This window comes from Perognathus longimembris, chromosome 15, assembly GCF_023159225.1.
Source record: "Perognathus longimembris pacificus isolate PPM17 chromosome 15, ASM2315922v1, whole genome shotgun sequence".
In the NCBI taxonomy this organism is placed as follows: domain Eukaryota; kingdom Metazoa; phylum Chordata; class Mammalia; order Rodentia; family Heteromyidae; genus Perognathus; species Perognathus longimembris.
Genome location: NC_063175.1, coordinates 9,589,943 through 9,617,617, shown reverse-complemented (window position 1 = coordinate 9,617,617; position 27,675 = coordinate 9,589,943). Strand labels below are relative to the sequence as shown.

The window sequence follows — 27,675 nt, the reverse complement described above, 5'->3', positions numbered from 1 at the left end:
GAAAAAAATTAATTTAGTGTAAAATAGCTCCTATTCAAGGGAATCTTGACTGGATCTTAACTACCTCAATTCACAAATAATAATGCAGAAAAAATTTCAAGCTATGTTTAATTCTTTATAATATCTGTTGACAAAATAAATATGTGGACAAAGGCAACTGACTTTCCTTCCCAGTGTATTCTTCCTAAACACAACAGGCCCATACCTGTTCTCAACACCCCTTATTAGAAAGCACTCACGTTCACCTGAGCATGACTGCAGACGTACTACTAGAAGTAGAGCTTTTCTCTTACCTCTGTTTCTGTACAATGTGAAGATCCCAATTTACCTGCAATAAAAATACGAAAGATTATTTCCAAAGAACTTGAGGTTTTCAAAATCATTGATAAATACACTTAAGTTACTCACATTGTGGCTTTATTTTATGAAGCCATATGAAAACATTTATGAAGGATGACATTATCCAAAAAAAATGTACTCTTTACCTGACTTATTTCATTGGAACCCCTTTGTACATCACCTTTATAATAAAAATAATTTTTTTAAAGAATATACATCTATGCAAATAAGAAGTGCCTAGAATAAATGACCAAATAACCAAAAGATCTTGCTCAGAGATTCAGGTTAAGTAAGCCCATTATATTTTAGGTGTAATGAGATCTAAAAACATTCACATATTAAATGTGCATATATATAAATTAATCAAAGGAAAATAAGATACTTTTAAAGTCTGGCTTTTTAAATGCCCTGAAACGGTTTAAAGGCATTTAGAACATGTTCTAAGAAGACTTTTTAAAGACTCTTGGACTTCATACCAAATATATTTCCATTTGTTTCAAACTATTTTCTATTATACAGGTGGCTGCTTTTCTTTAACATATGATTAAAGTCATATAGCTTAGTAATTCTTCCAATAAGGATCACCCAAAGAATAAACAGAACAGGATGGGTGTGGTGGTACATGCCTTTAACCCCAGCACTCTGGGACTGAGGCGAGACACATCAGCTCAAGGTCCAGGCCACCCTGAGCTATCTAGTTGTAAGGCATGGTGTTTAAAAGCAAATGCACACATGCGTGCACACACATGCACATGCACACACACAACCCACACTAGAACTTTAACAACACTTTACTAATATTACAGTTGGTATCTGTACAACTCTGTATTTCATCTGAGTAACAAACATTTCAAAATAAAAGTGGCCATTTACTTTAAGAAAGAACAATTTATTAAACAGCCTTAACAAAAAGAATGATAACTCCTGTATAGTGGGTATTACAAAACTCACTTTCTCCTTTCTCCACTTCTTGGGTGTCACTGTCTGGGATACCTGCCGGCGCCCCCCCCCCCCCACTGCCCTCCTCACCAGGCCTGCCTTTCCCAGCCTCTCACCCCAAGCCTGCTCCACGGTGGAGATTCTGACACCCTTGCAACTTTTTTCTGCAGAGGCCTGAACTGAGAGCCTCTCATGTGCGAGGGCAAGTACTCTACCACCTCCAGCCTTTGGGATTTTGCATGTTGTGTTTTTGAGGTATAATAATGCTACTTAGCCCAGGCTGCCTCAAACTTATGGTCCCTCTGCCTGCTCTTCCCACATAGTTGTTAGGTTACAGATATATGCCACCGTGCTCAATGTTTGTTTTTGTTTTTGTTTTACCCTTCAGATCTAGACTTCACACACCTTAAGAGTCCATAGTAACACCACTAAAGAAAAATCATGCTTTTTATTTTCCACCCAACTCTTTAAATTAAAAAAAAAAAGCTGAAACCTGAAATTTCTCATCACTATCCTAATATGAAACAGTTAAAACTTAAGACCAAGAAACCAGGCGCCAGTGGCTCACGCCTATAATCCTAGCTATTAAGGAAGCTGAGCTCTGAGGAACAAGGTTCGAAGCCTTCTATACTAAGATGTGATTAATACATGAATGCTGGGTGATGGTGACTCACGCCTGTAATCCAGCTTAGCTACTCAGGAGGCTGAGATCTGAGGATTGTAGTTCAAAGCCAGCTTTAACAGGAAAGTCTGGGAGACTCTTATCTCCAATTAACCACCAAAAAAACAAAAGTGGAGATGTTCAGCGTGCTAGCCCTGAGCAAAAAAGCTCAGGCACAGAGCCTATGCCCTGAGTTCAGGTTCCAGGACTGGCACATGCACCCATATGCACACACGCACGTGCACACACACACACTCAAAATATACATATATATCACATATGTTATATAAAATTACACTAGTACATGGTTATATATTATGTACTTTATTCATTTTTTGACTGTTTATTCATGATATTAATGTTTATAACTCCTTTAGAATTGGTAATTAACCTAGGAAGGCATCAGTGGACAGGAACAGCTCAAATAAAAGCATGGCATACCTCTCAGCAAACATGACCTGCATGCCTACTCTGCGCAGGAAGAACAGAGGTACCAGGCCAGACTTTACCAGAAGGAGCAACGGCACTAACAGTGCACAGATGTACATCTCAATAGGACACGTTCTTAAAAAAAGAGGGCACTGGATTTGGTTGGTTATTAGTTGCGAGCCCCACTTTGCAAGTGTTCTAGTATTAAGCAAATGATAAATGCAGTGATGAAAAAATACACAAACCTAACATGAGGGAGGAAGAGGGAAAGCTCTATGGAAGTATTATCCAGAAACAGAAGGATTATCCAGATTAAAAAAAAAAAACCCATACATTTCCTACTTCTGTCTACCAAAAATGGAAGAACCTCATTTTACACCCATCCCCCTCAGCCCGACTCCTCCTGAGACTGGCCGACTCCAACGCTGCACAGGGAAATGGCAAGAAAAGCCCACAACATCTTTTTTGCACTAGAAAATAATGAAATACTTGAGGAATGATAGGGCGATGTTAAAAGGGCATGCGTCCCTTGAAATTAAATTCCTTTCAATGACATTTGTTACAAAATTGAAAGTGTTCCTGCGAGGATGCCAACACTTTTGTTGAGTGTGCAACTGCTCCTGGTTATCCAATGGGAACTTGTGAGTACCTCATGAAACTATGCTACAGTTGTAAGCACAAAGTGTGTGCCCGCCTACACAACTCTGTCCATTTGCTGACCCACAAACCAGAAATCCCAATCACATGACATGAGAACTTAAAGGAATCATGGCAGTGGTCTTGCCCAATTCATTCATTTTATAGATGAGTAATCCGAGAGCCTGACTCTGCGTATAACAAGAGTGGGTGGCAGAGCTGGAAGGACACAAGGCCCTGGATGTCATGTCACAAGGGCTGGTGCCATTTTCTTGGCCCACTCGTCCCTTCCCACTCCAAGGGCCACTGGAGACAGGGAAGAAGGTGAAGGAGAGCTGTCCCAGCTAGCTAGCAGAAATGCATTCTTCCAACATGAACTCAAGTTGGGAACTGCCAGTACAACAGCAAGGGATTTTCATTTGTCCACTTCTGAGCCTTTCTTCAAAGGCCAGTTACCTCTGTCTTAAAGATCTAAGGAGGGGGCTGGGAATATGGCCTAGTGGCAAGAGTGCTTGCCTCATATACATGAAGCCCTGGGTTCGATTCCCCAGCACCACATATATAGAAAATGGCCAGAAGTGGCGCTGTGGCTCAAGGGGCAGAGTGCTAGCCTTGAGCAAAAAGAAGCCAGGGACAGTGCTCAGGCCCTGAGTCCAAGCCCAGGACTCGCCAAAAAACAAAACAAAACAAAAAAAGATCTAAGGAGGTCCTCTCAGGCCTAGAATTACCCCAACTCTACATTCTACAACCTAGGCTCATGGTCGGCCTTATATTACAGTTACTGTGAGCTAGTTCTTCCAATTAAATAATTACTTCACATTAGGTGATATGATAGATCTGAAAGGGTAAAATAAATCATTAAAAACTACTTATATACTAGGGAAAAAGACTGATACATGAACATGTAAGTTTATGTATAATGTTAATGGAATAAAGATGCTGTTCATGGATTTCAAGTCTTCAATTACTAGGATGTTTTGGAAATTCAAATGTGAATAGGCTGCTGGATTTTCTAAACCTGAGAAGCATAAGTAACATATCACTTGGCCTCTCACAGGTCTGAGACTATCTCCTAGGTCTCCACTGCAAAACCCATCACTCAGCTTTTGGTAAGTCCCAGAAGTCTCCTGCCTCTGAACCTCCTGCATTATTCTGGGGGCAGAACACAGATGAAACTTGACAAATAAGTTAAGCTTTCCTTGAGATAAGGACAGGCCATAGGGAGGAGTCACTGGGACCTTATCTATCTCTTGGGTCTCTCATTCTTTCAATGGGCTAGTGATCATCTTTTATAGCCTGAGAACCCCAGGGGTCTTACCTGACCCCTAAAGTTCTTCTGCCAGAATTAATGGCATTTTAAGAATGAAGCCAATTGTTGCAGGTTTTTTACCTTCTTACATGGAGAAACTGGTTAAAATTTTCACTGAAATGTTCTGATTTTGCTTTTTTCAAGGATCCAAAGTTTGAGGAAAATTACTCTCAACATCTTCACCAGAAATGTATTTTAAAAACATGACAAGAGATATCTATCCAGACTTCTCTGGATATTTCAAAAATCATATGGTATTCAAATTAACTCCCAGAATGCCCTTTTAAATTCTAAGAAGCTAAGTTATTATTCATAAGCAGTCTCATTACTCCCTAAAATTAATCCATACTTATTTTATATGTAATACGCGAGTTGGCAGCCTAGATCTGAGGACTATGGTATAAGCCTCTCAATGCTACAGCAAAGGCAGCTCAAACTCTGAAAACTAAAATGAGTCATCAATAGTTAGGTCTGTGACCCTGTACTGGCCACCCTGCCCAGCCACCCTGGACTTTCAGGGTCCACTAAGGGACAGAGTTGGTAGGTGTCCTAAACTGAAACTAAGGGTCAGGACTCGCAACCATGGGTGTGAATGCTACAACAAATTTGGCTAAGTACCACTCTGATTTACTGACTCTTGTTCTTGACTAATAAGTATGAGCAAAGGGGAAAAAAGCTGTATTTAAGCTTTACACTCTCATTTCTTAAAAAAGGAATCTCTTAAGCGGGGGGGGGGGGGGGATGAGGAAGGAGGTAACAAACAGTACAAGAAATGTACCTAAGACCTAACATATGAAACTGTAACCTCTCCGTACATCACTTTGACAATAAATAAGAAACAAAATAAAATAAAATAACCCCCCCCAAAGGAATCTCTTGAATAATCAATGTGTACTATAGACTGCACCACCTTTGTTAGAATTCAGAGCACAGACTGACCATTTCAAATAAGTACAGAAGCTTGAAGAAACATAGATACATTCTATGTTTGCTTATGTAACACTGTTGCTCTTTCAGATAACTGATTCTGGCTGAGTTTCTGGTGCAAGATATAACTTCTAATTCCAATGCTGCTCAAGGAAAATGTACTCGTTCACTTCTTCATTCATGAAAGGCATTTGCCTGAGTTTGTATCCTGACCTATATTCCTGACCCCCATCTGCAGACTGTCCCAAGCCAAGCTCCAGAACCCTCAGCCTCAAGTCATCTTTGCCATAAATCAACTTCATTTTTCAGATAGTGTATCCTTGCATTGTGAACTTACCTCAAAAACAAACAAACTACCAAATACAAGTCCTTGAGTTCAAACTGCAGTGTAACATTACAGGAGGAAAGGGGAAGGGAGAGAATAGGACAAAAGAAAATCTTAGCTTTTTATGGCTGACCACTTTCCCAAATACTAGAATCCTCCCCACCAGGTCTGATCTCCCCAGCACAGGCTGCTTTCTGGCTCTCACAGGTACTACCAGCACCTTCTGGCTGACTGTGGAGGCAGAAACTGCCTGGTTTATGGGCTAACATCATGATTTCTGTCCCTTTCATGAAGTTAAGTGTCACCAACAACATCACCCCATATCTACAAATAAGTTTGGTTCAGACCCTGCCAACCTACTCTATGGTACTATATTAAAAATCTACATTTTTTTAAAGCATGTGTTCTTAATTATTAGCATTTTTCTATGCAGCAACCTTACTATTACCTTACAGAGATACCAGTAAGTATTTTACATAGAAAAACTTCAGCATAACTTTTCTCAACCTAAGTCAAGTACTTAACTTTGTCTCTCTTATGTAATTTGATGATACTGCAAGCTTGTAAAGCAAATAGGTTTCACCACATATGCTAAATCTACCTAATTGCCAATGGCTATCTAAAACAGAATCTTCAGAAAAGTCCAGAGGGCAAGTAGAAGATGAAGTGTATATCCAGAGAGTTAGCAGTGTTAGCCACAGCCTTGGGTCAGAGGACAGACATAAAGGAATCGGTGGTACCTCTTGTAAACCATATAGGTGTGGGTTAAAGCATTCTCGACTAACAGTATTTTAAATATTGCTGAAATATCAAGAAACCTCCAAAGTACACTGTAATCACAAGCACTATATCAGTTCTTTCAAGAGCAGGGAGAACTTGGAGGGGAACTGCTCCAAGTCAAATACATCATGGAGGCAGAGATCTGCTAACAGTGCCAACCTTGAATGTTCCAGTGTTCCCTGTTAATGGGGAAGGTCAGGTTTTCACACACTCCATCCACCCTCTGCCCACCCCTACTGTCCTCTCCCACTATGACAGCAAGAGTCCCATCACAGCTTCTTTCCACCTTTAGATACATCACAACTCTGCCATCCATAGCCTCAATCAAGATATGCATAGATCTGATTCAAGCTACAAACACCATGTAGGTTGGGCTGGGGTGGTACAGCCTTGCCTAGTATACCCAAGGCTTGAAACACTGAACACAGTGTTTCTGCATGTATTTGCATATATTAGTTATACTACTGCTATTTCCATCACCCACATATATTAGTTGTACTATTGCTATTTCTATCACCCACATACCGTACTCTGATCAAATTCACCCCTCTATTATCCTACCTCCCACCTTTTAAAAATAATTTTGTATGTTTCATTATTCTATCTTTAGACATGCATGCAAAGTGCTTTATTATAATAAATTCATTACAATAATTCACCTTATCCCCTTCCAGTATTTCCACTGGCCCAGTCCATGGCTTCCTGCCCTCAATCAGTCTCTCACTCCTTTTACACTTGAGTTTTGTTTTTTGAGGTCTAGATTCTAGATGATGGAGTTCATGTGGTATTTGTCTTTATCCATCTGGCTTGTTACACTTAACATGATAATGACAGTTCAATTCATTTTCCTGAAATTGACAATTCTTCCTTATGGCTGGATAATGTGTGAATGAATGTGTGTGTGTGTGCTTTATCCATTCATGGATAAAGGGCTGGGGATATAGCCTAGTGGCAAGAGTGCCTGCCTCGGATACACGAGGCCCTAGGTTCGATTCCCCGGCACCACATATAGAGAAAACGGCCAGAAGCGGCGCTGTGGCTCAAGTGGCAGAGTTGCTAGCCTTGAGCGGGAAGAAGCCAGGGACAGTGCTCAGGCCCTGAGTCCAAGGCCCAGGACTGGCAAAAAAAAAAAAAAAAAACCATTCATGGATAAAACTGCTGGACCCCAAGGATGATTCCATAACCTGGCCATTGTGCACAGTGCTGCTATACACATAGGTGGGTATGTGGGCATCATTATACGATGACTGAAATTCCTTTGTTAATGTGCACTCAGGCAGGAATGGAATAGGAAGATCATTTTGGACTTCTGTTTTTTTCATGAACCTCCACACTGACTTCCAGAGTGGCCATACTACAATTTGCATTTCTACCAACTGTGAATAGCAGTTCCTCCAACACTGATTTTATTTTCTTGATAATTGTCATTCTGAGATGAGATGGAATGTCAGTGTAGTTCCGATTTGCACTTCCTCTTTGCCAGGGATGTTGAACATTTCTCCATATATTTCTTAATATTGTGTAATGCACATGCGCACTTTACTTGCACATCTTCCTTAGTTGTACAGAGATGTCTTAATTTGCTAAATCTCAGTTCCCAATTTTTTCTCTGGTTTCCTAAGAAATCCTCAGAAAAGCAACATGTATGTTTTCCTGCAGTAATCCTAAGGTTTCGGTTGTTACATTTAGGTCTTTCATCCATTTTATATTAAAAAAAATTTTTTTGCCAGTCCTAGGGCTTGAACTTGGCCTGGGCACTGTCCCTGAGCTTCTTTTGCTCATGGTTAACACTCTACTACTTGAGTCACAGCACCACTTCCAGCTTTTCCTATGCATGTGGTACTGAGGAATCAAACCCAGAGCTCCATATACTCTGCCACTAAACTACATTCCCATCCCACTTTATATTAATTTTTATATAGGGTAAGAGAAAGTTTTCCCAGCACCATCCATTGCTGTGTGTCCGGGGAAGCTTGTGGAGATAGGGCCTTAATTCTGGTCTTGTACTCCATCCCACTGGTCCGTGTACCTGTTCTATGCCAGCAGAATGCTGTTTTGTCACTATGGCTCTGTAATATAAGAAGCTAACAAAATGCTCAGCTAGTCCTCATTTTATCCAATTTTATAAAAGGGGCTTGGCAAACACTATTCGCATTTTACAGAGTGAAAGAATGAGGGCATGGCTCAAGTGGTAGATTATCTATCTAGCAAGTTTGAGGCACAGAGTTCAAACCCCAGTATAGGGGTGGGGACATCAGCGAGGTGAAATGGCTTACCTGAGGTTATAGCTAAGCAATAAGCCTCAAAGCCAAGAATCCAAACCACATCTGTGGTAACTAATTCCTATACTCTTCCCATGGTACCATGTGACATTAAACGATTCTGAGACTATCTAGAAGAGTAAGAGAACACAGGAGTCATCAACATGACTCTATAGGAAAAATATTTTCCAGGGCAACTTAATTTCCATAAAGCCTAAGTCATTACCTTCCCACCCTAACCTACCCTCCTGCCTTCCTGAGAACCTGTAAGGGCTCCTTCCAGTTTCTCACAGGTCAAAATCTTAATAGCCACAGCGTATGCCATTTCCTAAATCATTCTCAATCTCCCTGTTTCAACCCTCCATCAAGCCTTCTCTGAACAGCCACAATATTCCTAACTAGTTTAGCAACTCAAAGATCAGTAAGATCTAAAGAACTTACTGCCAAATGGTGTCTTTGTCCCCAATATCACTCAATTCAAGACACCGTCTACAAAGCCTGCATAGTGGTCTGATGTCGGGGCCTCTGAGGACCCCTTCTCCTCACTTCTCCAGAGGAGATGCCCAAATGCTGGGGTCTCTAGGACCCCTTACCTCCCCCCATCTCCCAGGGGAATGCCTGAACCTCGATTCTATGGAAGAAACTCCACCCTACCCCTCATATCGGCAGAAGGAGTAAGGCATGTCCTTACCGGACTGTTCTAAGCTGAAGTGGGATGCTGAAATCCCTTCCTCGGCCCCCCATAATGTGTCAGGAGCCGCAGGACAAAGATATCGGGGAGACGGTTGGATGGTTGAATGGGTCTCCGCCTCCCAGAGGGTGGGGAGAAGGATTTAATTGGGAGGGGGGTTTATAGAGCGGTAATGGCGGGAAAGGGAAGGACTTGGGGTGATTAACTGGATGAGCTGGGCTGCCCATCAGGGGATGTCATGTAACTTCCTCTGTGGGCGGGGACCACAATCCCCCAAGGGCTGACACGTGCTCGCCCCAGGGGCTGGGGCTTCTCTTCCTGTTAAAGGCTAAAGCCAGCTGTGGCCTCTTAAAGGCACAGCTGTCCACAACAGTCTGAGAGTAATCTGCTTACATCATTTTCTAGTTTTAACTTCCTTATATGGCTATCCACTGCCTATCCAACCCCTTATACAATCTCAAGTGTGGTACCGAGTCCTTCATAATCTAATCCCAGACAGTGTGCCCTTCCAGCCCGTCAGCCTGTCTCACTACCGCTCCACTCCCACACACATCCCATGCTCCCGCATGGTAAACACCCACTACAGGGTAGGCAAACAGGTTTAACCTCGAAGGCCAAGTCCACGTAATTGGTAATGGCTGCCTGAAGCACCCTGCTGAGAATTCAAAGGCCACTTATGAATCTAGCAGCAAAAATGCCATGACTGATTAGCAAGCTATGTCTGCTTTCGGTATGGGCAAGTGGGTGCACAAATGCCACACTGATCATCCATCATGTGAATGGTAGGATGTCTTCTGGATACTATATGATGTCCTAAACCTTTCTCCTTAGGTGCTTCTGTCTCATATGTTCTTTCTTTTCCCACATTGCTCTTCCCTTCGGAAACTAAACTGCCATGTGATTTTGCCTATCAAAGTCAGCCGCTCTCTTTCTGGGCTCATACAGTGTTCTACACATGTCTGTTTTTGTGAAACTATTGCACTGTATTGTAGTATTAATGCTGTGTATCTGTGAGCATCTCATAGGTATGCATGCGACTCATTCCTCGGTGGATCTTCAACATCTAGCATCGTAAACTTGCTAAGCATTCAAATACTGGTGAAATGAATAAGAGAAATCATGTCACAAAAATTGCAACACAGTGGTAAAAGATGGCACCGTCACAGTAGGGAGGCACCCCGACTCACTCCAACTGAATAGCGAGCTGCGAACTCCAACACCCAACACCCCATCAAGAACCCAGCAAAACCACGAGCCAGAAGCAGTGGAGATACGCAGGAAAAGACAAAGGAGTAAAAAAGAAGAGCCGAAAACCTACACGGAGCCGGAAAATCTCCGGGGCACCCTCCCCCCACCAGCCGACCCTGGCCTGAACAGGGACAGGCTGGGAAAGGGGATCCTGGCGATCGGCAGGCTACCAGGAGCGCAGCGTCCAGACAGCGGGACCCCACGGACACCAGGGAGAGTGCGGACCAAGACATACGGCGACGGCAGCGACGAGAAGTTCAGGTCCACAGCGAGATCGGACGGAAGGCGGCTGGGGAACCCAGCGCAGCAGAAGGGGGGAGCCGGGGACGCCACCACCACACTTCGCCACCCCCTGAAGGACCAACAGCTGCGCGGGACACACACAGAATCCAGGATCAGTGAGTCCCCCAGTACCCTCCCTCCCCCAGTGGGAGACCAGCTACCAGAGACCCAAACCCTACAAAGAAGCTAGATCTCCCTTCCTCCCCCTCCCCACCCCGAGGGAACAAAGAACCCCCAAATCAGGCGGGAAGCTCCCATCAGGCGCTGGGAAGTCAGTTTAGCAGGGGAAGGGCGGAGCAGCCCCAAGGCCGCACAGGATCCTGAGCTGGCAGAATCAGCCCTGCCCCCTTCCCAACAGGGGCCAGGGGATGGCCAGCAGTGCAAGCCCCACCCGAGGTGCCTGGATCTCGTGGACTTTTACAACTAAAATCACAGGCGCTGGTGGGCAATACCAGCACAGCAGGGACACCTGGGCCTGATCGTGCCCCCCCCCCGCAGCGGAGGCGCAGTCTGAGGGTGCTAACCTGCACCCAGTTGATCCCACTGGGCCCCACACATACCGCCCCCCACAACGGACTCGCAGGAGGGCTCAAACACAACACAACAACCCAGGGCTCGCTCTGGGAGGTGTATCCCGCTAAAGTGGACGGGGCCACAGCACCAACGCCTGTTGTAGCCGGAGCACAGTGCACAGGTGGGCGGGACCCCCAGCTACAGTGCCTGCTATGGTAGGCATACCCCGCACAGGTGGGTGGACAGCGGCAGCACCTGCTCTGGTAGACACGCCTATGCAGGAGGGAGGGCAGAGCTATAAACCAAACCTGAGAAGCCATCCACAGATCTCCAGATGCACAAATCACAAAGAAACATAACACAGTTCATCAAAGAGCAACCCAACTCACCAACTCCAAAAAGCAGCACGACTGAAGAGGAGATGGAGAATAAAAAAGCAAATGAGGCCATGTTAACAGGAATGATCGAAAGCGTCAGAAATGAAATCAGAAAACAATTCCAGGAGTTTAGAGCGGAAATCTGGAAGGACACCCAGGAAGCCAAGAAAGAAATGGAAGCAAAAATGGATACAATGCAAGCCTACTTTAAAGAAATGAAAGCAAAAATGGAAACAATGCAAGCCTTCTTTAAGGAAGACCTTAACATCCTGAGAATTGAAATGCATGAAAAAATAGATTTAAAATACAACTCTTTAAAGGAAGAAATTTCCACGATCAGAGCTGATCTGACAACCATAAATAGCTCTCTGACATCCATAAACTCTGCAATTGAATCCACAGCACAAAGAATTGACCATATGGAATCGAGAATCTCTCGCCTGGACAATGAAGGAGCCGACAACAACAAGAAAATGATCACACTCCAAAAAACGGTGAAGCTTCAGGGCAGACTAATCCAGGAACTAATGGACAAAGACAAGAGATATAATCTGCGCATAATTGGAATAAAAGGAGCCGAATACCAGAGCAGAGGGCTTAATCATGTTCTCAATAAAGTTATTTCAGAAAACTCCCCCAATCTCACAAGAGACCCCATCCAGGTAACCAAAGCCTATAGGACACCTGGCAGGCCATACCACAGAAAAGCCACCCCAAGGCACATAATATTCAAGACTTCAGATCTCAAGATTAAAGAGAAAATTCTGAATTCAGCCAAAGTGAAGAAAGAAATTTTCTACAATGGGAAGAGGATTCGAATAACAGCAGAACTATCCAAACAAACTTACCAAGCACGAAGTGAGTGGAAGAACACCATCCAAGTACTTCAGGCTAACAATATGCAACCACAGATCAAATATCCAGCGAAATTGGAGATCACATTCGAAGGGAAAACCAGATCTTTCCACATCAAAGAGGAGATAAGGAGTATGTGAATAAAAAACCATACCTACATCAAATTCTAAGAGGGGAGCCCACTCAACAGAGATCGTACAAGGAAACCTATGGGACACAGCTAAGGCAGTACTGAGGGGCAAGATCATTGCCCTCAGCACTCACATTAAAAGAATGGAAGCAGAGCAGGTGAATAACCTCACAATGAAATTAAAACAACTGGAGAAACAAGAAATGACAGAATCTAAAACGACTAGGAGGGGAGAGATCACAAAGATTAAAGAAGAGATAAATCTGATTGAAAATAGAAAGACCATTCAACAAATATTTATTTAAGACTAAAAGCTGGTTCTTTAAGAAAATAAATAAAATTGACAGACCCCTCACAAGACTTACAAAAAAAAAAAAGGAGAAGAGATTCATATACGTAAAATCAGGGACTCCACCGGAAAAATTACAACAAGTACACAAGATATTCAAACAATCATAAGGAACTATTTCCAGAACCGCTACTCACTAAAAACCAGTAATTTTACAGAAATGGCTCAATTCTTATAGAAGTATAAACTGCTCAAACTGAACCAAGAAGAAATAAATAAACTAAATGAACCAATAACTTACAGTGAGATACAGGAGATAATCAAGAACCTCCCGACAAAAAAAAAGCCCAGGCCCAGATGGATTCACCAATGAATTCTACAAAACCTTTAGTGAGGAGCTAATACCAATACTCCTCAAACTCTTCCGCGAAATAGAAACAGAGGGAGAAACCCCAAACTCATTCTATGAAGCTAATATCATACTCATTCCCAAACCAGGCAAAGACCCAACAAAAAAAAGAGAACTACAGACCAATATCACTAATGAACACAGACGCAAAGCTCCTTAATAAAATATTAGCTAACCGGATCCAGAAACTCATCAAGAAAATCATACATTACGACCAAGTAGGCTTCATCCCACAGTCACAAGGATGGTTCAACATCCGTAAATCAATCAACATAATTCACCACATAAACAGATCTAAAATTAAGAATTACATTGTTATCTCAGTCGATGCCCAAAAAGCCCTTGGCAAAATACAACATCCATACCTATTAAAACCCTTGGAGGGAACAGGAATAGATGAAACATTCCTCAAAACAATAAAAGCCATATACAACAGACCAACTGCTAATATCATATTAAATGGAGAGAAACTTAAATCATTCCCCCTAAACTCAGGAACAAGACAAGAATGCCCACTCTCCGCACTTCTTTTCAACATAGTGCTGGAATCCCTAGCCATAGCAATAAGGCAAGAGGAGGACATCAAAGGGATCCACATCGGCAAGGAAGAAATCAAGTAATCCCTATTCGCAGACGACATGATCTTATATCTGAAGGACCCAAAAAACTCAGTCCCCAAACTCCTACACCTAGTAAACCAATTTGGCAAAGTAGCAGGATACAAAATCAATCCACAAAAGTCAGCAGCTTTTCTGTACACCAGCAATAGACAAACAGAAAAGGAAATTATGGAAACAATTCCATTTACAGTAGCCAAAAAAAGAATAAAGTACCTAGGGATCAACTTAACCAAGGACGTGACAGACCTATTTAATGAAAACTATAAAAATCTAATAAGGGAAATCAAAGAAGACACAAGGAGATGGAAAGACCTCCCATGCTCATGGGTAGGCAGAATCAATATAGTGAAAATGGCCATATTGCTCAAATTGTTATACAAATTCAATGCAATCCCTATCAAAATCCCAGTTACATTCTTCACTGAAATAGAGAAACCAATCCATAAATTCATATGGAACAGCAAAAAACCTAGAATAGCCAAAGCAATTCTAGGCAAAAAAAGCAGTGCAGGAGGTATCACAATACCAGACTTCAAGCTCTACTACAGGGCCATCATAACAAAAAAAAGCCTGGTATTGGTATAAAAACAGACCGAAAGACCAATGGATTAGAATTGAAGATCCAGAAATAAAACCGCACTCTTACAGTCAGCTGATATTCGACAAAGGAGCTAAAGACCTACAATGGAATAAACAGAGCCTCTTCAACTACTGGTGCTGGGAGAACTGGGCAGCCATATGCAGAAAATTCAAAGTAGACCCAAGCCTATCACCATGCACCAAGATCCACTCAAAATGGATCAAGGACCTCAACATCAGACCTGAATCCTTGAAACTACTGAAGGACAGAGTAGGAAAGACGCTAGAACTTATAGGCACAGGAAGGAACTTCCTGAATAGAGTCCCAGGGACACAACAAATAGGGAAGAGACTCGACAAATGGGACTACTACAAATTAAGAAGTTTCTGCACAGCTAAGGACATAGCCACCAAAATAGAAAGACAGCCAACAATATGGGAAAGGATATTTACCAGCACAGCAACAGACAAAGGCCTGATATCTGCCATCTACAGAGAACTCAAAAAACTAAGCCCCTCCAAGCCTAATAAACCAATTAGGAAATGGGCAAAGGAGCTAAAGAGAGACTTCACAAGAGAAGAGATAAAAATGGCAAAGAAACACATGAGGAAATGTTCAACATCCCTGGTAGTAAAGGAAATGCAAATAAAAACAACCCTGAGATACCACCTCACCCCAGTTAGAATGGCCTATACTCTGAACTCAGGTAACAACAAATGCTGGAAGGGGTGCAGGGAAAGAGGAACCCTTCTCCATTGTTGGTGGGAGTGCAAATTAGTACAACCACTTTGAAGAACAGTATGGAGGTTTCTCAAAAAGCTCAATGTAGACCTACCCTATGACCCAGCCATACCACTCCTGGGCATCTATCCTAAACAACAAACCTCAAGATATCAGAAAGACATTTGTACTTCCATGTTTATCATGGCACAATTCACAATAGCCAAAATATGGAAACAACCCAGATGCCCCTCCACAGACGAATGGATCCAAAAAATATGGTACTTATCCACAATGGAATACTACATAGTGATTAGGAATGGTGAAATATTGTTATTCGCAGGGAAATGGTCAGAACTTGAACAAATAATGTTGAGCGAGACATGCCTAGAACACAGAAAACAAAGGGGCATGATCTCCCTGATATATGACTGTTAACAAAGGGAGATGGAGAGACAGTAGAGACCAAGTCTGTGAAACCAAAAACTGCTTGTCAAATAGTATTCCCCACAGGATTGGGGCAGCAACCCAACAGTATGTAACTAAAACCAAACAATTACTCAACATATAAAGGTCAAAAATTGACCTCTCAGGGGAATACAATAGCTCAAAAGCTATGTATGTACGTTCATATAAAGACTGTCGACATATTGTCTAATATCGACATTACATTTAAAGCCCTAGGCGAACTTTCTTGGGCGTGGCCACGTGGCTACTGTATATATTCTTGATACATTGTATATTGTATATATGTCTACCTGACCTAGAGAAGGGATAGAAAAACAGGGCGTAAAAGATCACAAGAAATGTACACACTGCTCTACTATGTAACTGTACCCTTTTTGCACAATACCTTGTCAAAAAATTTGTATTCAATTAATAAATTTAAAAAAATTGTAACACAGCATTTTCACATACACAAAAAAATCCAGAAACATGCGGGCCAAATCTGGGACCAGACAGCCTATTGGGCACATTAAAAGCATCCTACCACATTTTGTCAACTATATCATCATCTCATAACTACAAGATATTGGGGGACATATTTGATAGAAATCTGTCTTCTGATAATATTGGAAGGTAGGAGAGAAAACAGGTAATATATGAGGAAAAGATGCTGTCCTAATTTTTCTTAAAGAAAAAAAAAAAGATGCCTTAGCACATGAAGATAAAAACAGCCAAGAGTCACAGGCCTCAGAAGCTCAATAAATACAGCTCTGATGCTGTGTTATTATGAGGAATATAACCCCTCTACACATCTGAAACCATTTTAAATGTTTATAGACTTTGGGGTGACAAATGTGTAGGTTTTAGGTGAATATATAACTCCCCTTGGAGTATGCAGTGACATTTCAATACACATAAACATCGTGCAATAATTAATCATATCTGTGACCCTAAAATGTATCTTTTCTTTGCGTAAAAGTCCTTAAAACTTGCTATTTGAAAGATATATTATTTACTACAATCACCTAAATTTGTACTGAAATCTCAAACTGACTTTGTAATTTTAAACGTTTGTGAAGTAAAATCACTTTAGAAAACACTGGCAAAAATACAGCACCTATTATAATGAATTAGCAATTGCACATTTCGGTATAGATTCAACACAAAGGCTATATCTGTCTACCAAAGCATACACTTGACAATGCCTATAGAAACATTATTCACAATATCCAATGACTAGATATCCAAAACCCAAATGTCCATGTAGAGTAGAATAGATTAATTCAGTATATTCATACAATGGTGTATGATCCTAAAATCTAAATTAACTACAACTATATGCAACAATATGTATCAATCTCACCAAATTCAGAAAAAGAAATTACATATGTTTATACATCCTATTTGATGCTCCCCATAGAAGCTCAAAATCAGCTAAGCTTATGATCTTAGAAATCACCCCACTGGTGTCTGCAATGGTATACAAGAAGGCCTTTCTGGGTGCTAATGATGTTCTGTTCTTTCCTAGTGACAAAAGTAGACTCTCATTGTGAAAACTCATCCTTCATGATTTATATACTTTTCTACATATCATACATACTTTAAAACTTGTTTTAAGAGTCTAGTGTAGTAGTGCACACCACACTCAAGAGATGAAGACAAGAGCTAAGGCAGGCCTGTACTACATAACAAGACTGTGGCTAAAAAACAAAACAGAAAATATCTAAAATTCAATAGTAGTGATGATAGTACATTTCTGTAAATGTAACTAATACAGCAAAATTAAATGGTTAAAACTGCAACTTTGGGGGCTGGGGATATAGCCTAGTGGCAAGAGTGCCTGCCTCGGATACACGAGGCCCTAGGTTCGATTCCCCAGCACCACGTATACAGAAAATGGCCAGAAGTGGCACTGTGGCTCAAGTGGCAGAGTGCTAGCCTTGAGCGGGAAGAAGCCAGGGACAGTGCTCAGGCCCTGAGTCCAAGGCCCAGGACTGGCCAAAAAAAAAAAAAAAAACAAAAAAAACTGCAACTTTGTTACATATTACCAAAAATAACACTGGAAAAGTTATCAAAAGATATGAACAATTTCACTAAGAGATATCTTGAAAACTAATAAAGATAGAAAGTGGTACTCACCCTAATTAGTCATCAGAAAAATACAGAATGTCAGTGGCTCATGCCTGTAATTTTAGCTACTCAGGAGGCTGAGGTCTGAGGATTCTGATTCAAGGCCATCCCAGGCAGGAAACTCCACCAGACTGTCATCTCCAGTGAACCACCAAAAAAGCCAGAAGTAGAGCTATGGCTTAAAGAGCGCTAAGACTTGGGCTCAAAAGCTCAGGGACAGCACCAGGCCCCAAGGCCTGCCTGAGGCTTGCCTCAGGACCAGTGTGCGCACACACACACATGCACTCACACACGTGCACGTGCACACACACATACAGTTAAAATTTTAAATACAACAATTCCGGTAGCAACACATACACACCCAGTTTTCCAATGGTTTCTAAATATCATTCTCCAACTCAAGGATCCAGAGCTCCCTGGAGAAAAGGCTGATTCCAGTGTTGGGCAGGAAATACACATGACGAGCCTCAAGGCATCTAGTAGTGTCAGAAAGCAGGGGTATGCTCCACCAAAGGATAGCTATGTCAAAGGGAAGAGCAGCCCACCCTCGGAATGCCACAATGGCCTCAACTGGGAAAAAACTTGAGCAATCAAAAAGCAGATAACTACTCAAGTGCAAAATATCTGAAGTCCAGACTGATAAAAATAAATAGGCAGCTGGGGATACGGCCTAGTGGCAAGGGTGCTTGCCTCGAAGACATGTTTGATTCCCCTAGGTTCAATTCCCCAGCACCACATATACAGAAAATGACCAGAAGTGGCACTGTGGCTCAAGTGGCAGAGTGCTAGCTAGCCTTGAGCAAAAAGAAGCCAGGGACAGTGCTCAGGCCCTGAGTCCAAGGCCCAGGACTGGCAAAAAATTAAATTAAATTAAAAAATAAATAGGTAGATGAGAAAAAAGGACAGATCTTCCTTACTGAAGAACTGCAAAAAGTGGGTATTTATGCATGATGCGTAGGCAACTTGAATGCAGGCTGGACTTAACAACTCAATTCTAAGGAGTACAGGAAAGGGGGAAATAGTAACTTTTAGTGGAGAAATCTGGTGAAGACTGCCTTAACTAACACGGAGGTAACATGATATCATGCTGGATACAGTTCACCCTGATGTGATGAGAAGAGCCTTCACGTCTCCGGTAATCATACCCCAAACTTCTATCTCCCCAGTCTGCTCACAGAAATATCAGGCAAACACAAATGGATTTTTTACAAAACATGTGGCCAGTATTTCTCGAGATTTTAGGTGTGAGATGGTTTTTGCATGGATTTCTGTAAAAATACGTGAAAAAGGACATTAACAGAAATACTGAGGAAATCCAAAAGTATGAAATTTAGTGAACCCAGTATTGCTGGGGATAATGACTCATACCTATAATTCTAGCTACTTGGGAGGCTGAGATTAGGAGGATGATGGTTCGAGGCAACTCAAAATAGAAAAGTCCAAGAGACTCCATCTTAATGGAGGGAAGCTAGAGGCACTAGGTGGTGCATGCCTGGGATCCAGTAATGTGGATTCGGAAGATTACGGTTCTGGTGCACACTCAGGTAGGGAAGGAAGGTTGATTCTAAAAATAATCTGGAAAACTGGGCTGGAGGCATGACTCAAGTAGCAGAGTGCCAGCCTAGCAAGCAAAGAAGCAAAAGTTCCCAGTTCAAACCCAGTACCTTAAAGAAAAAACGGAAAGAAACAAATGTATCAGCATGCAATGATGTAAGATGTTAGCACTACAGGGCTGGCTGAGGAGTTCGTAAGAATTCTCTGGACTATCTTTGTAACTTTTCTGTAGTTCTAAAATTTATTTAACGTTTCATCTAAATAGCTTCTTAAAACTACATTTGACTATGAAATTATAACCCCTCTGTACATCATATTTATAACAATAATAAAAATATATTTATTGAAAATCTTGGGGGGCAAGGAGGGCACAAAAAAAATGGAGGGATACAGGGTGAACAAATGCAGCAGTGGTACTCAGCAGAAACTATTCCGAAAATAAACTATACAATTTGTGGGTGGGGATGAGAAGGAAAAAACAGTGAGGACAAAGGAAGGGGTGACACTGTCAAAAAATGTATGCATTCTTTGACAATATATTAATTTTAAAATGTACACATTATGAAACACCTGTAAGTTACATCAAAGATGTAACTGACAGATATTTTGTTATGTTCTATTTAACTAATAAAAAGCAAATAGGAAGCACATAGTACTTTATAGCAGTATTATGGAAGAATAGGAACCATTCGAGTTTTATAGACCTCTGATATAGGTCTATAAAGACCTCTGATCTTACAAAGAAGATAAACAGAAGGACTCTCTTATCAAGATTTAGTCCTTGAAGATTTACCATTCATTTTTCTACTGAAGCTCAATCAAAACTCTTAGTGAAGCTAATGATTTCTCAACAGAGTACGAACTTAAGTACTAGTATCTGAGTATGATTAAATTGTTTCCCTTTAAAAATAAAACATGTTTTAGAAAATCAAAAAAAAAATTGTTTCCCTTTGTATAGGCAGAAATAAATCCAAAAAATACCCCCAATGCTTTATCCCAGAATTTCCCCCACAAAGTGCTGTGGCTACTCCTAAATAATCTAAGATTAGCAGAAGGACATTGGAAAGGAAAATGAAGCGGTGACAGCACTCTAAGCAGATTATGGTTTAATTTCACAAATGAGTATTTGAGCAAGCTGTAAGTCCTGGCTCAGGGACCTGGAAGGGGCCTGCTGTATCACCTTTGTGGTAATATATTCTCTCATTCTCTTCGACGACAGGTATATGTGCTTCGATCAGCCATGGCAACTACAATACTGCATGCACACAGTAGGAAGTCAAAGCACCTTTGCCAGAATGACAAACCCGGCATGGATGAACATATGGCTCAACCAGGACAATTCTCATCTGTTTCTTTAATTAATAAGGCATTGTATCAGTCCATAATTCTACCATTAGACCCCAATTCCCACCCTGACCGAACATATATACCTGATATGCTCATTTAGTGATGAGGATTTAACACTCAAGATATATGGCAAGAAAAAATTTTTCTTCAGTTCTGGTTTTGAGTGGGTTTTTTGTTTGGTTGGTTTTGGTTTTTTGGTGTTTTGGTGGGTTTTCTTTTTTGCTTTTTGTTTTGCTTGTTTTCTGCCAGTTCTGGGCCTTGGACTCAGGGCCTGAGCACTGTCCCTGGCTTCTTTTTGCTCAAGGCTAGCACTCTACCACTTGAGCTACAGCACCACTTCCAGCTTTTTCTGTATATGTGGTGCTGAAGAATCGAACCCAGGGCTTCATGCATACAAGGCAAGCACTCTACCACTAAGCCACAGTCCTAGCCCCAATTTTTTTTTTCTGGTTGTGGGGCTTGAAATCTGTGCCTGGGCACTGTCCTTGAGCTCTTTAGCTCAAAGCTAGCACTCTACCACTTGAGCCACAGTACCACTTTCTAATTTTGGTTTTTTGAGACAGGGTCTTTATGTAGCTCAGGCTGGCCTTGAACTCACTATCCACTTGCCTCAGCTTCCTGAGGCTGGGATTACATTTGAACATCAACATGCCAGACATCAAAAAAAACGTTCTTGGCCATTTGTGTTTATTTTTCAGTCAGAGGGCTTGAAAGCTCTTTTGGGGCCTTGAGCTCTTTTGCTCAAGGCTACTGCTCTAACACTTTGAGCTCTTTTGCTCAAGGCTACTGCTCTAACACTTTGAGCCACAGTGACACTTCCAGGTTTTGTTTTGTTGAGTGGTTAATTGGAGATAAGAGTTTCTTGGGGACTCTTCTGCTAGGGCTGGCTTTGGGCCATGATCCTCATATCTCAGCCTCTCGATTATAGGCACCACTGCCCAGCTCAAAAAAATAAAAAGGTTTTTAAAAGTATTTTCATGACAAGCACTGGCGGCTCACACCTGTAATCCTAGCTACTCAGGAGGCTGAGATCTGAGGATCACAGTTCAATGCCAGCTTGGGAGGAAAAGTTCACGAGACTATCTCCAATTCAACACCAAAAAGCTGGAAGTAGAGCAGTGATGGCTCAAATGGTAGAGCATGAGCCTTGGGTGAAAAAAGCTAAGGGACAGAGAATAGGTCCCAAGTTCAAGCCTCTGTACTAGCACATACATGCATGTGCATACACATGTGTGCATAGACACACAGTGTTTTGACTATTTCTGCCTTTTCCATAAATATTCTGGCTCTCTTTTTTTTTTTTTTTTTTTTTTTTTTGCCAGTCCTGGGCTTTGGACTCAGGGCCTGAGCACTGTCCCTGGCTTCTTCCCGCTCAAGGCTACCACCCTGCCACTTGAGCCACAGCGCCGCTTCTGGCCGTTTTCTGTATATGTGGTGCTGGGGAATCGAACCTAGGGCCTCGTGTATCCGAGGCAGGCACTCTTGCCACTAGGCTATATCCCCAGCCCTCTGGCTCTCTTTAAATCCAAACAGAATACTATTCCAAGGTCATCTTCCTCACCAAATGGTCAGGAACCCTGCTGAGAAGCTTGACTGGTCACTCCCTCTTTCCAGCCCTAGCCAGATGCCATTCCCAAGGGACGCCAGTACCAATGTGCAGACAGCCTACTTCACTCTGCCTAGAAAATGGTAAGATTATTTAAAATAAAAATATGGCCACAATATTTTAAACATTTTTAAGTCTATATATATCTATAAATATACATTTAAGTCTAAAATGAAAAGTCCATCAAAAAAACTGAAAGAAGAATTTGAAGTGATAACTGTCAGATGGGTATTTAATTCCCAGAGGAACAATGAGTCCAATCGCCAATATTCTGCTATTATCAGTCCTTTGTGACATCCCAGAAAAATCAATGTTCTAATCTTATGGTTATCTGGGACATCTCCTAAATTTCATCAGTCAACACTTTCTAAAGATGACCAAAACATGCACTGCATGCCAGTGGGCACCCTGGCAGGGCCTCAGTGCCCAGATGTTTACGACATCTCAGTCACTTCATTAACCTGGACCTAGTAAACTTTCCACCCCCCCCCCCACCAGCAATGTCCATGACAGCCATATTGCATAAACACTGGGGAAAATCAAGCATTACACAAACTACAAAGAAGCGGAAACCCTCTAGATTTCAAGCCCTGATTCAAGCCCAGGACCAGCAGCAAGATAAATAAATAAACCCTGGCTGGGGGAGGGTGTCAGAGAGCTTGCCTGGCTTGCACAAAACCATGGATTTTTCTCCCCAGGACCAAGAATAAATACAAGAACTTTTAAAAAGTAAATTCAGTTACTACAATGCCCAGCCCCCGAACGAGCCAGGAAAGCAGTAAGGTGCTCTTCCTTTTCCCAGGCTGAGGCAGTGGTGTTGGTGGTGGTGGTGGTGGTGGTGGTGGTGGTGAGGATCACTGGATGGCACTCACTCATTCCACCCACAGAACACAACAGAATGAAAAGCAACAGACTCATCGGCGAAGGACTGAGCCAAGACCTGCCTCGCACTGCACTGTGCACACTGCACGCAGACACAGGCACGGCCCATCATCTGCCAGACCCGGTCTCAACCAGGGTAATTTTGCACGGTCCAGATGGCAAGGTCTGAAGACGTTTTATTGTGGCGACTGGGGGAGGGGCTTCCTGGCATCAGCCAGAGAGGCCTGCAATGCAGAGATGTGAGGTACCATACAGGACAGCCCCACAACAAAGAACTACTGAGCCAAAAATGTCACTCATGCCAAGGTTGAGAAACCGTGACCTAGACATCTGTCCTAATTAAGAGTAAACATACGGTAGAGGCACTATGGTGGTGTGACTAAGGACCATAGCACAAGAAGAGGAAGGTCAATAAAATATTAGTTGCTCTACATTTCTTACCTTGCTCAGATTTTTTAAGTGAGACAACATTCTGATTCCTGAGCAGGCTGGGGACACTGGAAGGTTAGGAAACTTATTCAAGGTCATTCCTTAACAAAGCCTAGATGTTAAGATTTAGATTTAGCCAAGTACTGGTGACTCACACCTGTAATCTTAGCTACCCAGAAGGCTGAGATCTGAGGATCAGGGTTCAAAAGCCAGCCCTGGCAGGAAAATCTATGAGGCTCTTATTCTCAATTAAGCACCAAAAAAGCTAGGAGTAGAGATGTGACTCAAGAGGTAGGACACTAGCCTTGAACAAAAATGTTCAAGGACAGTGCCTGGGCCTAGGACTAGCACCAAAAATGGACTTGGATTTGATTTAGAGTTGCCAGTATAACTTTGACTAAGTCACTGTTCTTCTCTAAACCTCCACTTAAAAACGTAAGTCAAGGCTGGGAATATGGCCTAGTGGTAGAGTGCTTGCCTCCTACACATAAAGCCCTGGGTTTGATTCCTCAGTACCACATAAACAGAAAAAGCCAGAAGTGGCGCTGTGGCTCAAGTGGTAGACTGCTAGCCTTCAGCAAAAAGACGCCAGGGACAGTGCTCAGGCTCTGAATTCAAGGCCCAGAACTGGCAAAAAGAAAAAACCAAACAAAAAGAATAAGTCAATGTGAGGAGTGAAAATACTAATCAACTACAATCTTGCTAAACACAATGTAAATAGTAGCATTTCTAAACAACAATGTTACAAATGCAGTTTTTCTTTAAAAAGAAAGCATACAGGGGGCTGGCAGTGTGGCTTAGTGGTAAGAGTGCCCAGCCCCAAGACTGGCAAAAAAATAATAAACCATACAACTATGCAAAGTATGAACTTATCACTCTTAAGCATCAAGATTAAATAACCATGGCTGGGAATGTGGCTCAGTGGTAAAGTGTTTGCCTAGCATGCATGAGGCCCTGGGTTCAATTCCTCAGTAGTACATAAACAGAAAAAGGCAGAAGCGGCACTTTGGCTCAAGTGGTAGCGTGCTAGCCTTGAGCAGAGAGAAGCTCAGGGACAGAGCCCAGGCCTGAGTTCAAGCCCCAGAACATGAAAAAATAAATAAATAAGATTAAATAACCCCCACTGCCCAGTGGCTCACACCTGAAATCCTAGCTACTCAGCAAAATGAGATCTGAGGATGGAGGCTCAAAGTTAACCCGGGCAGGAAAATCTGAGACCTTTATCTCTAACCATCAGAAAACTGGAAGTGGAGCTGTGGCTCAAGTGGTGGGGTGCTAGTCTCTCTTTTTTTTCTTTTTTCTTCTGTCTGTTGTGGGGCTTGAACTCAGGGCCTGGGCACTGCCCCTGAGCTTTTACTAAGGCCAATGCTCTACCACTTTGAACCACAGTGCCACTTCCAGTTTCCTTGTGGTTAGTTGGAGATAATAGTCTATTAGACTTTCCTGCCTGGGCTGGCACTGAAAGGCAATCCTCTAAGGTCTCAGCTTCCTGAGGAGCTAGGATTACAGGCATGAGCCACTGGCATCTGGCCAATCTATCAGTCTTAACTAGACAACACATTAAAGTTTAAGAGTTATAATCACGAGATTTGTTCTTTCTGGAAGCATCCATTCCCAATGATGCTTGTAAGAGTGAGTTGCACACAAATTCTTTTCCTCTTGAAACAAACACCTGATACAGCTTCCTTGAATTTTAAAAAGGTGTCTTCCCGTGCCATCTTAAAAATACTATGAAAAAGCACAACCCCAAGCAATCCCCACTACTGTATTCAATACACAACCACCAGACAGATCAAATCTGAAGACTATTTGAAATAAGAATATTTCAAAAGAGGGGCTGGGAATGTGGCTTAGTGGTAGAGTGTTGGCATAGCATGCATGAGGCACTGGGTTCGATTCCTCAGCACCACAAAAATGTACCCATACATGTACATATTTACCAAAACATTACCTGATATCCCATTAGAGGGAAAATGTTTAGGTTTACCTATGTATCTCTTCAAAAAATAAAATTAACAAAATTAGCTTTTAAAAGAAAGGTATAAAATTTCTGGTGGAAATGAAAAGACAAACTTGACTGTGCTCATCCATTTGGGAAAGGGTTTTCTTCAGATGTCATTCTGCTGACTGCTCTGGATCGCACCTCAGCATTTTGACAATTTCGGGGAGAGAGGGTGGATTGTTTTTCTCGGTTTTCCATCGACCTGCCTCTCAAAGGGCTGCGTTTGGTAACGCCGGGCGGGAGCGACCTACTCCCCATGCCCTGCTCAGCGGGCGCGCCGGGAGGCGGGCGCGCCGGGGTGCGGGGAGCCGGCAGCGGGCGCCCGGAGCGCCGGGGAGCTGGGGCGCCGGGCCGCGGCCGCGCGATCCGAGGACAGCCCAGAGGAGCCCGCGGCACACAATGGCGAACCAGAACCCGCGGCGCCCGCTCGCCGAGCCGCCCGGCTCCGCGTTCCCAGCGCCACGAGCTGGCACGCGCACGCGAGTCGGTCCCCTAACTTCCAGCGCCTCGGGGCCGCGCGTCTGCGTTCCCACTGCTCCCCGAGCAGCCGCCGAGTCCTCCCCCGGGCTCGCTCCCTGTCAGCGCCGGGCGCGGACGCGGCTCTAGCCAACGGTCGCCTTCCCGCCCCGGGAGGAGCGAGCCCGGCCCCGGCCGGACGAGGCGCGCAGCGAGCCCGGCGCCGCCAAGCACAGGTGAGCCGCTCCGCGGGCCGGCACGGACGCCGGGCGGGAGGGCGGGAGGGCGGGAGGACGGGCGGGCCGCGGGGCCGCAGCCGGGCGCAAGCCGGGGGGCACCGCCGCCCCAGCTCCCTGTCTTCGCGGTCCCCCCCCTCCCCGCCCCCCCCCCCCCGCCTCCCGTCCTCGCCCGCCGGGCCTCACTCACCCGCGGCCGGGGGCGGCTCTCCCTCGTCGCCGGCCGCGGGCGCCAGGGTGACGGCGCCGTCCCTCCAGACGCGGATCTGCGCGGCGGAGCGCACGCGGCGGCGGGGCCGGCGGCGGGCGGCGGCGCGCAGGGAGCCGCAGCACTGGTAGCACACGGCCCACGCCTGCTCCTCGTTGATGGGCTGGTTGTAGAGCCGCAGGATCTCCGCCAGGCTCAGCGAGTCGTGCGGGCCCGCGGCCGCGCCGCGCTCCGCCGCCGGCCCGCCGCCGGCCGGGCCTGCCGCCTGCGCCATCCCGCTCGGTGCGCCGCGTCCACGTCCGCTCAGCGCCCGAGCATCGTCTCCGCGCGCCGCCGCCGCCTCCGCATCCCCGAGCCGCCGCCGCCCCACCCGGCCGCGCGCCGCCGCCGCCGCCGCCGCGGGGACTAGGTGGGGGCTGGGGCTGAGGCGGAGGCGGGCGGCCCGGACGCCGGGCGGCCGCTCGGTGCTGCCCAGGACGCCGCCACCGCCGCCGCCGGCCGCCCGCGACGCGATGGCGTCCGCTCGCCCCGCCCCGCGCCCGCCCCGGGGGGCCGCGCGGTCCCGGGCGGGAACGCGGGCCGAGGGGGCGCCGCGCGGTCCCGGGCGGGGACGTGGGGCGCGGGGCCGGGCGCCGGGGCGTGGGCTCGGAGCGCGCGGGTTCGGAGCGCCCGGCACGCCGGGACGGAGGGCCGTCCGGCCGTCGCCGCGCTCTCCCAGGCCCCGGCGTGCCGAACGTCTGATGAGTAACCTGAACCCAGACTGAATCCCCGAGCCTCCAGCGGCCCCGGGCCTCCATGCCAGGCCCCTTGGCCTGAGCCGCGGCCTCGGACGCGGCGGAGCCTGTGGCGATTCCTCCGCCGCCTCCCCCGGCTCTGCTGAGGCTTAGGTTCTTCTAAGATGTCACGGCCCAGCCGCACGACCCAGGCCGCCCCCGAGCCGGGGACCCTGCCTGCGCGTCCTTACGGGTGTGCAGGGCTGGGAATATGGCCTAGTGGCAAGAGAGCTTGCCTCGTATACATGAAGCCCTGGGTTCGATTCTCCAGCACCACACATACCT

The 27,675-nt window shown here is 44.5% G+C and overlaps 1 protein-coding gene across 2 annotated transcripts in view; it reads right to left on the bottom strand.

The window, feature by feature from the left end:
* Spire1 (spire type actin nucleation factor 1) overlaps positions 1 to 27,006 on the bottom strand; it is a 175,713-nt gene extending 148,707 nt beyond the window's left edge. For both annotated transcript variants that reach the window (XM_048363613.1, XM_048363614.1), the window contains exons 1-2: positions 26,600 to 27,006; positions 294 to 328 (exon numbers count right to left, since the gene is read on the bottom strand). In XM_048363613.1, coding sequence (XP_048219570.1) covers positions 294 to 328; positions 26,600 to 26,891 — 327 coding nt within the window. In that variant the 5' untranslated portion in view covers positions 26,892 to 27,006. The remainder of the gene's footprint in view (positions 1 to 293; positions 329 to 26,599) is intronic.
* Positions 27,007 to 27,675: the final 669 nt, after the last annotated feature.